At 41.3% G+C, this 13573-nt stretch overlaps 1 protein-coding gene across 3 annotated transcripts in view; it reads left to right on the top strand.

Moving 5' to 3' along the window:
- Positions 1 to 13573, top strand: part of ches1 (checkpoint suppressor 1) — an 80909-nt gene that overhangs the window by 48964 nt on the left and 18372 nt on the right. For all 3 annotated transcript variants that reach the window (XR_004895862.1, XM_031288070.2, XM_031288069.2), the window contains one exon: positions 6446 to 6597. Coding sequence is in view for 2 of the 3 variants with exons in the window: in XM_031288070.2 (XP_031143930.1) it covers positions 6446 to 6597 (152 nt within the window). In the remaining variant the exon portion in view is untranslated. The remainder of the gene's footprint in view (positions 1 to 6445; positions 6598 to 13573) is intronic.

A 13573-nucleotide genomic window follows, 5' to 3' on the forward strand; every position in this document is an offset into this window, starting at 1 on the left:
GTTTTTCTTTTTACGTTTGAGACTTTTGCATTTCTGATTATATTCCAGTCACAGATTGAAGATTGTGAGATCAGTTTTAAAATGCACGGTGAACCGGTTGGAATATATTTTTCATACCAGCGGGTTCAAGTCTTTGGGGAATCTGGAAATATCTTCCAGTGTTGGCTATTGCCCTGTTTTTCTTTTCTTTGTGGAAAACACAGACTTATATTTGTGACTGGATTGTAATAGCCAATGCAAAAGACTAAAAAAGTATAAATACACACAGGAGAAGCACAAACTGGGGCAAACTTTTAGTTTTAAATTAGAACCACATGGGAAACAGGTTTGGTTCTTGTGGAAGGAAAGTCAATTCATAACACCTGTGGAAGAAATTTCCACATATAACCTAGGGGTGGGGGAAACAATCCATACAGCATAGTATCGCCATATTTTTTGTGGCAATACTGTACGTCAAATACCAATACCAATCTTTTATTATTTAAATTGCACATGAGACTTTTTGGTACTAGTATAATAAAATCAATTGCTTTTTCAGTCCACTAGATGGTGCAGTTGAGTTTTTTCCCCTGGGTGAGGTCAGCAGCGGTGACCGTCAGCGTGAAGTACTTTTTTTTTTTTCTTCGGGGACATAGTTTGAAGTTGGAAAAAAGGTGATATCGCAGAATATCGCAAAATGATTAATAATATGGTATGGTGATAACGCTTGCTCTGGGGGGAAATTGTTGTTTCTTTGTAAATTACAGAGTGTGGTCTAGACCTACTCTATCTGTAAAGTGTCTTGAGATAACTCTTGTTATGATTTGATACTATAAATAAAATTGAATTTAATAATATCATATCGTGGGGCCTCTGGCGATTCCTACCTCTAATATTACCTCCATTACGCTCCATTTTTCTATGTAATGACAAAATATTCCTGTCCTGTCCAACCAACATGTAGCTTTCTTTGTTGTCAAACGGCCTTGAACAAGAACAGGCGTTCATGGCCCGTATCAAGCAACTTTATGCGTATCAAGAAATCCCCCTCATATGTAAAGTAAGTAATGATCCTTGTAACACAGGGGGTTAATACGGCGTAAACACAACCGGGGTTGATGCTTTTACTCCGACTGACTGTGGATGCCCATCATAATATTATATGCAGTCATAATACTTCAGATTGTTAGTATAGGTTAAGTCATATTGCACCGGACAACAAAGCCTCTTATACTGATGCCTTGCGTGTTTCTCTGCACAGAGAGTGGCAGCTCTGTGCTCTCTGTGCATCATGCATCTTTTTTTAATCTCATTTCATTGCTGAGTCGAAAAACAAAATTTACTTTCTCCTCTCATAATAGCCAATATGAACAGTTTAAATGGGTCTCTACGGTATACGGATGCCATTGTTAATTATGATAGAACTATTTGAAGCTGTAGTTGCAGTGGTGGGAGGCATAACAGCTGTTATTGAAGACTTAAAGGATTTTTTTTCTTGTTTATCATCAAATCGCATCAAAAGAAAAAAAAGAGCCCATTGGTTCCTACTAGATATGTAAATCTGTAAAAAAAAAAAAAAAAAAAAAAGAGGATACAAATATAAAGTTTCATGCACCGTTAGTTCTCGGCAAACATTTCTCAAACAGGAGGAAGTAGTGCATTTTTTTTGGAGGGGGGGGGGGGACTATTTTCAGCTGTGAATTAATACACATTTGGTGCTCTAGTGAGCATTTACAGCAGCATGACGGCGTACGTGTGAGCGACTCAAAAGTAAACTACAGCGGCCGTGTTCATTGCAATAAAGCGACATGTCAATCAGCGCAACAGTGGCTCGATGTGTTTTTAATAGTTGTCGGGCAACAATGGAGCTCTGCGGCACAGAGGAATGAATTCTATCAGGCTCTGGGCTCACGGGCGACACTTGTTAGTAGCATTAATGTGTTGTTGGTTTGGTCTTTTTATGGGATTTGTTGACAGTAAGAAAAATAGAAGAATGTGGTCAGACTTAAATGAAGAGTTCAACATTTTGGCACATGTGCTTATTTGTTTTTTTGTTGTTGCTGAGAGTTAAATGGGGATACCATTTTAACCACTCTCATTAAATATGAAGCGACATCCATTAGACATTAGTTAGCTTAGCCCAAAGACTGAAAACACAAGAAAACCGCTAAAAGTAGAACCATCTGAAGCACTAATTAAGTTCACTAATTAACCCATGTGTTTGTTTATGTTCTCTGTTTAATATAAAGTGCAAATACATATTAATGTATTATTTAAACCCCCATAAAACCGCAATGCTTTATTTTTTTTTGTATGCATTAAACAAACAAGAGACAAATAATGTGTTAATTTTTGAGCTTTAGAGAAGCCTGTAGTTGTATGTTGTTACCTTTTGGACAGAGCCATGCTAGTTTCGCCCTGTTTTAAGCCTTTTATGCTAAGCTTAGCTAACTGGTATTTAGCCTACAAACATGAGAGAGGTATGGTATCAATCTCATCTCATCTAACTTTCCGGCAAGAAAGTGAACAAGCGTATGTCCCAAAATGTCACTGTTCCTTTAACCCATTATGTACGTGAGTAAGTATCGGTTGAATACAGACTAAATAGATGTGGGATAGTATGATCAATGTAGTATCCTTTCTAAGTATTGCCTTCTATGTATTTCTGTGGATTCAGATGTCTAAAATGAACGGTCCTAGTTTGTTTTAAATCGCGATACACCGTTTATGTGTGACAGGTAAATGCAAAAAGATGATAGTGCGGATAGGAATGCAGTAGCAGTAGTGTAGTGTTACTAGCGGGGTCAGTGGCAGCAGGACTTTTTAATATCTCCCATTTCCAAGGGATACCAGCCCCCACAGCTTATATAACACAGGAAACAGATGTTGGCAACACACAATCATCTCTCTCTCTCTCTCTCTCTCTCTCTCTCTCTCTCTCTCTCTCTCTCTCTCTCTCTCTCTCTCTCTCCGCCTTTGTCTCCTCTTTCTTCCCCTTTTGTCTTTTCCTCACACTGTGCCGTGTCCAGGGCAAGTTACAGTATGTCTGCTTTCTCCATCATGAAAATATCTGTCTCTTTCTCAGTATTGTGCAGCTTTATAACACAGAGGTGCTGCTTTCTTAATCACAACTACCACAAACTGGTGTAGTGGCACAGATACATATCATTAAATCCATTTCTTTTAAGTGTAATGTTGCTTAAACTTGCAATTTGAAGTCCAAAGCAGTGCCAGTTTCACACTATGTGAGATATTTCTTAAAGCAGGCGTTAACGTTTGGAGTCGTGGATTATTTGTTGTGTAATCCTGCTCTTTAGCCGCAAACGCTACGGTGATGTGACTATTTTCCAGCACACAGATGTAGCGCAAATAAACACATCATCCCGAAAGTAGTGCTCATACCAGAGAAGCGAGGCCAGATGGGATCAGAAGATGGAGAGAGGGAATAATATAAATGGAGATCACAAACACAGTTTCAGGTGAAAGTCAAGACCCCAGTCTTCTATCACCTGCTTTTTACGCTGTCAGAGCCACCCTTGTGGAGGCGTCCTATTTTTAAAAATCTGTGGCATACTGTATCAAAGTTCAACCCCTTCTGAAAACTTAAAGCCAATCTCTGACCTCGAATACTTTTGTGGTAATCGATTTCGAGACATGCTGCCTTTTTCTCAACTTTTTGCGAATTTTTTTTTCAGAAAATGAAAAAGTCCATTTCACCTCCTCCTCGCTTCCAAGCACAGATGATGCCTGTTGCCAAGGCGACCGCTATGACCCAGGTGACGGACCCTTCCTGTGAGCTGTGCCCTGTGATTGGCCTACCGACCGGGGGAGGGGGGTCTACAGATTGAGCCTTTTGATTGGCTGCCTGGTTGGCAGAAGCTCGGGCAGACAGATTCTGTAAAGAGCATTGATTTAATCGGCTTGCAAGCAGGCAGACAGTAGGCATACACACACACAGACATATATATATATATATATATATATATATATATATATATATACACACACACAAACAGCTGGCGCCCTGGAGGTGCAAGGGGAAATTTGGCCCAGTGGGGGTCACCTCTGTGGGAGCGAGTGTATGTGTGTGTAATATCATGCTCTCCAGGAGAGGCGTTGCTGGCAGTAATAGAAGCACTCCCAGGAGCAGACCATGCTGGGTAATATCACACTCCCTAGGGAACTTGCCATACACACACTCACCTCCTTCACACACACACACACACACACACACATAGCAAAACATGGTACATATGGCCCGTGTTCAACACGGCTCACATACTAATGCACAGATCCAAACAGGGGGGACACAAATCAACAGTGCACTCACATCCTGGTTAGCTTCTTGCATTCTTACCAGGTCAGATGGTGTCTTGACTGGTAGCATAGATTTTGAGTGATTCACTGGATATCCTGGGATCAGGAGACACACTGAGAGACGCAGGATATACACAGAAGGCTGTGCATGGTCACTCCTTAGAAATGATACAGTTTGTATTAGGGCTGGGACGATATGCTTTTCTCCCGATTTGATTCTTTCGCGATACATTGGGTGCCGATTCGATTTGTATTGCGATTTCCATTAACTGTGATTCCAGAAGAACTGCGATTCGATAGTATTGAATATTGTGAAAAACAAAAGTTGAATGATACACTTCTAGAGACAATATATCATGAGACATTTCGAAAAACTAATTGGGAGAAAAAGGATGCACATCACATTTATTTCATTTGTGAAGAAGTACACTACATGGATTTCCTGCGTTTTCTGCTTTCCGTCGGTTTTGCTGGAAACGGATATGATGTAGGCGCCGTCGGCGGTACCGTATAAACAGAAAATATTTAGGTGAATCATTGGTAAAAAATAAATAAATAAACCGATTCTGGGGATGGGGTGCAAACATTCCTTTTCATCCCTAATGAAATATCAGAGATATATAGATTGTTGTTTGTGGCGTGCATTAATTGCTCCTGGGGCTTTCACAGACTAAAAATGAACTGACAAAATGTAAGGATTTTTTGTTGAATAATGAACAACCGGGGAGATGTCGAGTAGATCTTTGTCTCTGATTGGCTGTGCCTCCTCAGAACAAACGTGATCAATCAAAGTGTGTAATTGCTTTTCTTAAAAGTTACTTTTACACCTTTGCTGTGACTCTTTTGCGCATTCTTCAGCTGCCTCTTAGGGTCCTGCAAAAAAAGAAATCGGAATGTTCACAAAATAATTAACATAATGCTGAAGGAAAGCCTAGAAAACACATTTTCTGCTAAACAAAATAAGTTTTTTTTTTTTTTTTTTCTGACATTGATGTAATTTGGCTTTCATTTCTCATGAATTACTGAATAATTTAGCAGAAAAACAGCAACATGGCTTCCCAGAAATAGTGTCCTCTATAAATCTTTCATAGGGACTATGTTTTTAGGTAGAAAGTAGTTCCAAAAGAAAACTGTTGAGACTGATGTGATTATCCAGAGTATCAGGGACATTGTTTCTACAAAAACACACTACTGTTTTCATTTTTGAAATCTAGAAAAATACGTCTTATATCGCTCAAGCAAATGCAACCATAATGAACTGCACAGCAAGACACCACTGGAGGGAAGTGATTTGTCTTGTGATATTTCTCATCCACTTTAATACAAAACGCTCCTCAGGTTCGAGAATCTGTCTCCAATTAATGCTCAGACGCACGGCTCTGGCATATCTGACATTTCCCTCTTAATAGATTCCTCGCAGTATTTGCAGACATCAGAAGCAAATACTTCTGATGTCATGACATCTCCCCACCCTGCAGCCTGTACCTGTAATCACATCCCAGAGCACTACAAAGTGATCCGAAACACAAGGCAGGACGGCTTTAATTTTATATTTACTTTGCTCTCTCTCCCCCTTCCTCCTGCCGTACACAAACGGCAGATTTTGCCACGTTCAGATGACAAGGCAGATGAAAGCGCAGAGAAGGCGGTGAGAGCTAGAGACAGGGAATGTATTTCCATAGTGGCCCGTCTGAGATCCCTCCCTTCTCTATAATCTATAGGCTGGTTTCACTCAGATTGCGAGCCGACAGCTTCATTAGGTGAAGGGGAAAGCTGCTTTGATCTAAAAATACACACCATCATCGCCTCCGGAGTGGAAAAAGTTAAAGAGTTTTTCCTGCGTCTTAATCAGGGAAAAAAAGCCTCCAGATTTTATTTTTTTCCCCCGAGGAGGGGCAGAGGATCGGGGATGTATTAATTCTTATTCCTCCGAGTATTCTCTTCCTTGGGATATCATAGCTGTGTGTTACAGGTGGTTTGATAAATAAGAATCCAGCACAGGGTCTGGACTTTGAGCTTGTGTATGGGCTTTGGACTTGTTGGCTCCCATCAGTATGCCGTGCGGTGTTTGTGATGTGCTTTGAGGGGCCCGGTAGCACTTCCAATAACATCTCTCTCTCTCTCTCTCTCTCATCTTTCATTCTTTCAGAGCATAGGCAAAGGCTCTCTGTGGTCCATAGATCCGGAGTATAGGCACAACCTGATCCAGGCGCTGAAGAAGACGCCGTACCATCCCTACTCGCCCGGCCTGGCCACGCCTTCCACCTCCCCACCCACCCTGCCTCAGACATTTCACCAGAGGTAAGACGCATTAGCTGATTGGTTGACTGATTGATTGATGAGTTAAGCCGCTTTTAGGACACAGGTTCTGGGGTCTTTTTAAGTACCCAGAACTATTTTGAGGGAACTAGAACAGAGATCTTCAACATGGTAACATCTGTAATGACTAAAAAAATAATTTCAGTTGTAAAAATAATTCCAAACCTATTTATCCTATTTACTTAGAACTTTATGTTATTTATTTAGAACATTTTATACTCAAAACAAAAAATAAAACCCCTCCCTTGAACAAGCTGCAGAGACGACGTAGTTTGCTCGCTCCTCCCGCACCTCTGCGTGCGTGTGTGTGTGTGTGTGTCGGAGCCCCGCTCTCTGTCAACATGAGAGGACAGATAAGCTTGTGCTTACGCGTGCTCTTAGGTACCGAAATTTGGCACAGTTTGATTTAGCGTGAATCGGTCCTCTGTAGTACCAACGTAATTTGGTCGGTACCCAACCCTACTGACGTATAAAGCAACATGACAGGGCGAGGGCTGCTGGTGGTCAGCAGGGGTAACACCCTCCGCAGCCTGCAGTTCAGTGTGTCTGCCCGTTTAATGTAAAAAACACTTAATAGACACAAAATAGCTTTTGTCTAACTGCAGGGGCGTTTCCAGGACTTGAGGAGGTTCGGGGCTTAGCCCGGACCCATTTAAATAAACTGAATGCAATACAAAACAGCAGTTGGCCTGCCCAGCTTGTTAATAGCCAGTGTATGTTCATTTTAGCTTCCAGTTTGTAGATAGATGGCACCAACATTTGGCCTAATCATAACTGGCCTGCCAACCCATAGGCCAGGGTTTTGTTGTGTGGCGACCTATGATGTGGGGGGGTCTGGGGGTCCTCCCCCAGAAAATGTTGAACATTAAACACTTCATTTCCTGCATTCAGGTGAATTTGTATGCACCTATTTATGACTTTTTCTGAATCAATTTATGCTGGAAATATGTAAAGGGAAACATAGGGGACAATTCAAAATATAAAAACATAATGGAATATATTGCAGTAAGGCTCTCAGGCATTCTGTATTGCTTTCAACTATTTATTCTCCTTTAGATCGACTTTTCTAATTATATCTGAGTCAGCACACGTATAGCCTATAATTTACTCCTCCCTCCTCTTTTGCGTCTTTTGTTGGGGAAGTAACCTCCTTAAATGTGCACATGACAATGATTCACCTCAATGATACATTCATTCATTTTAATGAATTAATAAAGCCCCGGACTGTAATATTTCAGATGTGTTAGAGCAAGATTTCTGCTCATGTTCAAAACTTTGTGCACATTCAAATTATAACTCATCCCATCTGTGTTCTGTGTGATTTGGAGGAGTCGTGGAGGAGTACTTAAACTTATGTTGTCCTTTTCTTTCACCTTATACTCAAAACGTATTCCCTCCCTTATTCCCCTTTACACCTTGTAGCATGTAACAACCAGAAACACCAGCACATTAGATTCATCCCCAAAACATGTAGGCTAAGCACTATAATGCAAGGTTAGTAGAGCGGAGTTCTTATAGTTGCAATTTCCAAGTTGAACCACTTCTCACACCACTTTAACTTGAATGTAGCCTAATGGTAGAGCACTTCTTGGCTTCAGCTTGAAAAGTTGCACTTTCAACACTGTCTAATCATCGTTGCTTGCAGTCGCTATGGCGACAACACGTCATGGGCTTTGCTTATCTGATCTGCTGGAGCTTCGAGTCGGTAGCCTACCGCGGCGGCGGTCTTGTAGCCTAGTCTCTCCTACCCGTGCTGAGCGGGCGAGGTCTCACTGTAGGTTCATAGTCTTGACTTCTCACAGCGAGACACGCAATCAGGCACATGGAGAGACCGACGGACGGACACACACACACACACACACAGTTTCCCCACTCATCCTGTCTCTTTCTATCGGAGAGAGAGATAGAGAGAGAGAGAGAGCAGCAGAGAGGGGAGGGATCGCTTTGTGACAGGCACGGAGAAATAAGCGTCAGGTATGAATAGCCAGGCGATCAGGCACGTTTACATTGGGCTATTGTCCGGTTTCATATTTGTCAGTTAACTTTTCAAAATACATTCAGGGCTACACTCAAAACATTCGGGGCTGAAGCCCCGGCAAAATCGGCTGACGCCGCCTCTGTCTAACTGTGCTGTAGATCGTAACCACTGAGAGACCATCAGAAAATAAGTTCCTCTCATTCACAGCACCACCATGCTCTTTCTTTCTCTATCTCCCCTGCCCGAGACAGACGTCTAGAGTGCTAGTTAAGTTTGTTGGCTGGCTCGTCTGATGTCTATCTTTCTCTGTCTTTTTCTGATGTGAGTCGTACGGAAGACGATTAGGGCCACATTGAGTTGTGAGTTTAGTTTAGAATTTTGAGGGAAAAAGTCAGAATTCAGACTCCTCTATAGAGTCGGTGAAGCCCAAAGCAAAGCCTAATTTACTTTTAATGTTGTCCAACACAGAGAAAAATTCTCCCCTTGTCCTACAATGGTCATAAATGGATAAGAGAGTACTTCCTTGTTTTATGGATGAAACAGTCGGCGAGTTGAAGCAGCTGTGTGTGTGTTTGACCATGTTGTCATCCTTGCAAATGAGACTTTGATGAGACTTTTCCAGAGACAGACGGAAAAGGCAGCATTATGGCAATTTAGGGCCGTTGAGTATGCAAGTTTGTGCAGTGAAGAGAGTTTGGTGACTCCGACTTGGAACAATTGTGCGGACAAGCCTCACAGAAAAAAGTACGAGAAGTTTAGAATAAGAATACTAAAATGTTGGGAAACAAAAAAGTGGGCAAAAAAAGTTTGATAAACAATGATTTAAGCCCAAAAGTCAATTTCAGTTGGTTTCAGTTGAATAGCAGTTCTTATAATTCTGAGACATTTGTACATTTGCACAAAATGTTTTGTATAGACTGTGGTTACTTGTTATTTGTGTATACTTGGTTGCTTAATTTGCTCCACAATGTTATAGTGTTGTTCACTTGTGGAATTTATTGAATTTGTGTTCCGAGAATAAATTCTGAGAAATTTCATACTGTATTTAATCTAAGTGAATCTTCCAGAATCCAATCAGTTCCTTTCAAGACAGGACTCTCTCAATTGGAATTTAATCCCATGGAGAAATCATTGCCAAAATCCAGTCCTACATGTCATTGTAAATTAAATATATTTGGGTTTTAAACTGTTTTTCAGACAAAACAAGCAACTTTTCATCACTGTTTTCTAGGGGTGTGCAAAAAAATCGATTCACATTCGTATCGCCATTCAAGCTCTACCGATTCAAAGTCGATTCATAGAATTCCCCAAAAAATAAAATCGTTTTGTAATGGCGTGTATACTATTATCCTGAAATGAGTTAAGCTCGCCATTCCCATAGATGGCGCTGCGTTGAATTCACGCCTGGGCACTCTTGTTATAATCAAAAGAAGAACGAGTGCAGCAGAAGTAGTTTAGTCGGTGCTAGTGTTGGGCGGTAATACGTTAATACGGTATACCGCGGGGTCTTAAAAATAGCAACGGTATCAGTTTCAATAACGTCATTAAAAAAAGTGCAATGCACTTATATAGGAGACAAGGATTAAATATTAAATATAATTTATGTAATTATGTGTGGTTGTCATCATGTGACAGTGTGGAGGAGAAAGTAGTTTTTTTGTAAGTTGTTGTTATGTTATTATTGTTTCAGTATTAGTGTTTGGTATTCAGTTTCTGAACAGTGCACAAGCCAACAGTTTGGTGACGCCGTCTGAGCCTTACATCATCATTTTTAATTAGTCACGGTAATACCGTATACCGCGGTAAAATAGGGAGGAGGTTTGACGGTATCAAAATTTGGATACCGCCCAACCCTAGTCGGCGCAAACAATGGCAAACCCCACAGAAAGAATTATTCAACCTGCTCCGTCCTCATTGAAGGCGAGAGTTTGGACACATTTTGGCTTTTATAACCTTGAGGGGAAGACGGAACTTGATAGGAATCATGCTATATGCAGGCTTTGCAAAGCGAAAGTTGAGTATTTTGGAAACACCACAAACTTGAGAACTCACATGGTACGCCATCACCCGGAGATTAACATTTAAGACGTGGACGAACAACAACCTAAAGTACCTAACATGCCAGTCAACCAACGCACTCTCTTTCAATGCTCTAAACTCCCACCCAACTCTGAACGAAAAGCTCTTTTTATTTAACAGTTTTATTTTATACTTGAATGAAATGTATTTGAAAGCTGGCCAAAGCTTGGCACTTAGCAGTTTTTAGTTGCAAAAGTTTTTATTTTTGTATGACATATAAAGTAATATCAAACTACATTTAATTTGTTGTGTTTCTTTTTTTAAATTGTATGTCTACTGCAATCGGATGGGAAAAGTAACTACATTTACATACTGTGAATGTTTTTTGAATCGAGAATCGTTTTTTGAATTGATAATTGATTTTGAATTGAATCTTGAGTCTAAAAATCGAAAACGAATCGTGACATTTTCTGAATCGTGCACCCCTACTATTTTCTGATTTATTTGCTTTGAAGACTAAACCATTATTCGAAAAAATTATGGATACATAGATCGATAATAAAAAATAATCGCTAGTTACAGCCCTAAGGCACATAGAACATAAAACATATACGTACACTCATCCACCCCTCTCTCTCCATCTCTCTCTCTCTCTCTCTCTCTCTCTCTCTCTCTCTCTCTCTCTCTCTCTCTCTCTCTCTCTCTCTCTCCCTCCCCCACCTGGCCCCAGGCATTATATAGCTGACCCACCACATCCTTTCCTTAAATCTTTTTGCACGCTGTTTTCATGCAGCAACACTTCCATCCCTCCTCATATCTCCTTCCCCCTCAGGCACATCACAGGTGAAAGTGCCTTTTTTTTCTCTCTCCGCATGTTCACTTGTTCACTCCCTCGCCTTCTCCCTAGCACATCCTGTCCATCCCCCTGTTTTGCCTTTCCTCCGGCTCCTAACACTCCTCCGTTCCGTTCCGCTCCTCTCACTCTCTTTTCTCTTCTTTTAATGTCCCACACACCCTCCCGCTCATCCTCAGGCATGCATTACAACTGGTGGGGCACCCAGTACTCCGTCTTCTTTATTTATCCTCGCTGTGATTTATTCCCTCTCTCTCTCTCCACCCTTTTTACTTTCTCTCTTCACCACTTTATCATTCAATTAAATCCTCCTTTGTCTACATTCACTTCATTCTTCCCCCCATACCCACACCTCTCCACAGCATCCACCTGTGTTGTTTTCTCCACATTCCCTCTCCTCTCCTGACCTCTCGTCTGCCCTCCATCCTCTGGGTTTCCGGCTCTTCTGACCATCCCTATGGATATGTCAGCAAGAGGTACTATTACTCGTCTTGCTGTCTTTCTCCCCTCTCTGTCTCTCTCACTCTCTCTCCCTCCACATACCCCACCACCACCACACCCCACCCCCGCTCCCCAGTTGATCCGGGCAGGTTGGCTTGCAGAGCCAGCGGACTGTGTAAGACAGAATAATTGGTTCACCATAAAATGTAAAAGTGTCATTTTGAACAATGAGGTATGGGGAAGTGGAACAAATTGGAGGCCAGATTCGGAACATGAGGAGGAAGGGGAGGCGGGGTGTAGTGAGGAGAGGTTGGAGTATGGGGGGAGGAGGGGGGAGGTTGGTCATTTGCATTGTGACACACAGTGGGAAATGAGCGAGTAAGTGAGGAGAGTCCATTTCTTGGTTAGAGGTTCCCTTGTGATGTTGCACCTGATGAGCATGCTGTGTGTGTGTGTGTGTGTGTGTGTGTGTGTGTGTGTGTGTGTGTGTGCTTGTTTAACTATATTCGTGGGGTCCAAAAACCGGGAGTCCAGTATACTTGTGGGGTCCCGACAGCTTTGTGGGGCCAAAATGCTGGACCCCACAACTTTAAAGGGCTGTTTTAGGGTTAAGACTTGGTTTTAGGATTAGGGATAGAATTAGGTTATGGTTAGGGTGAGGGTAAGGGTTAAGGTTAGGCATTTAGTTGTGATGGTTAAGGTTAGGGTAAGGGGCTAGGGAATGCATAATGTCAATGACGGGTCCCCACAAAGATAGTGCCACAAACGTGTGTGTGTGTGTGTGTGTGTGTGTGTGTGTGTGTGTGTGTGTGTGTGTGTGTGTGTGTGTGTGTGTGTGTGGCTCAGGTTAAACTCTTTGTGAAACATGAACAAACACAAACAATGAACGCCACAGAACTTTCTTTTATTATGCAGTTTGACAGTCAGTTATAACGGAAAAAGAACATAAATAAACTACTTTAACGTAGATTTTCTTTAGGGCTACTATAATATATGGTATCGGATCGGTGCATAAACTCCAGTACTTCCCGATACCAGCGTTTTAGGCAGTATCGGTATCGGAACATCTCTAGTCTCCATTAGGGCTGACACAATTGTTTTTAAGTAATTGTTTTCGTAATTAATTAATCTGACAATTACATTCTCCATGAATTGCCTAAAACAGGGGAAAATGTACATCACAGTTTCCCAAGGTCACGTCTTACGATTGTTTTTTCTCTGACAAAGGTCCCACTGCAGTTCAGTTTATTGAAAACAGTTTACTACAACTTTGACAAAACCTTTACTGTGTGTTCCCTATGATTAAATTACAAGACTGTGTGAGCTGACTTTTTTATATCATCCTTAAATTACTGGAAACCAGCGGCTGCCTGGAAAAGTCAAATGGAAATCAATCTAAAAAGAATTTATGGTGTGCTGTTGAAATTGGCCAGCAGCGACGTAAAGCATGCGCACAGCCTGTACAGTATACGCACAATTTGTTGCTAATGGGCTAAAACATGAACACCACTTGTATGGCAACACAGTGCTGCTGGTCTATAATCCCACACTTTCCAAAGATATTAAGCATGTCAGGCTGAATTATTAAAATGTGTAAATGATTATGCACGAGAAATCTGTAATAATTCCATTTTATGTAATGGCGCAATCATAGAAAAACATTTATC

This window comes from Sander lucioperca, chromosome 19 (genome assembly GCF_008315115.2).
Source record: "Sander lucioperca isolate FBNREF2018 chromosome 19, SLUC_FBN_1.2, whole genome shotgun sequence".
In the NCBI taxonomy this organism is placed as follows: Eukaryota; Metazoa; Chordata; class Actinopteri; order Perciformes; family Percidae; genus Sander; species Sander lucioperca.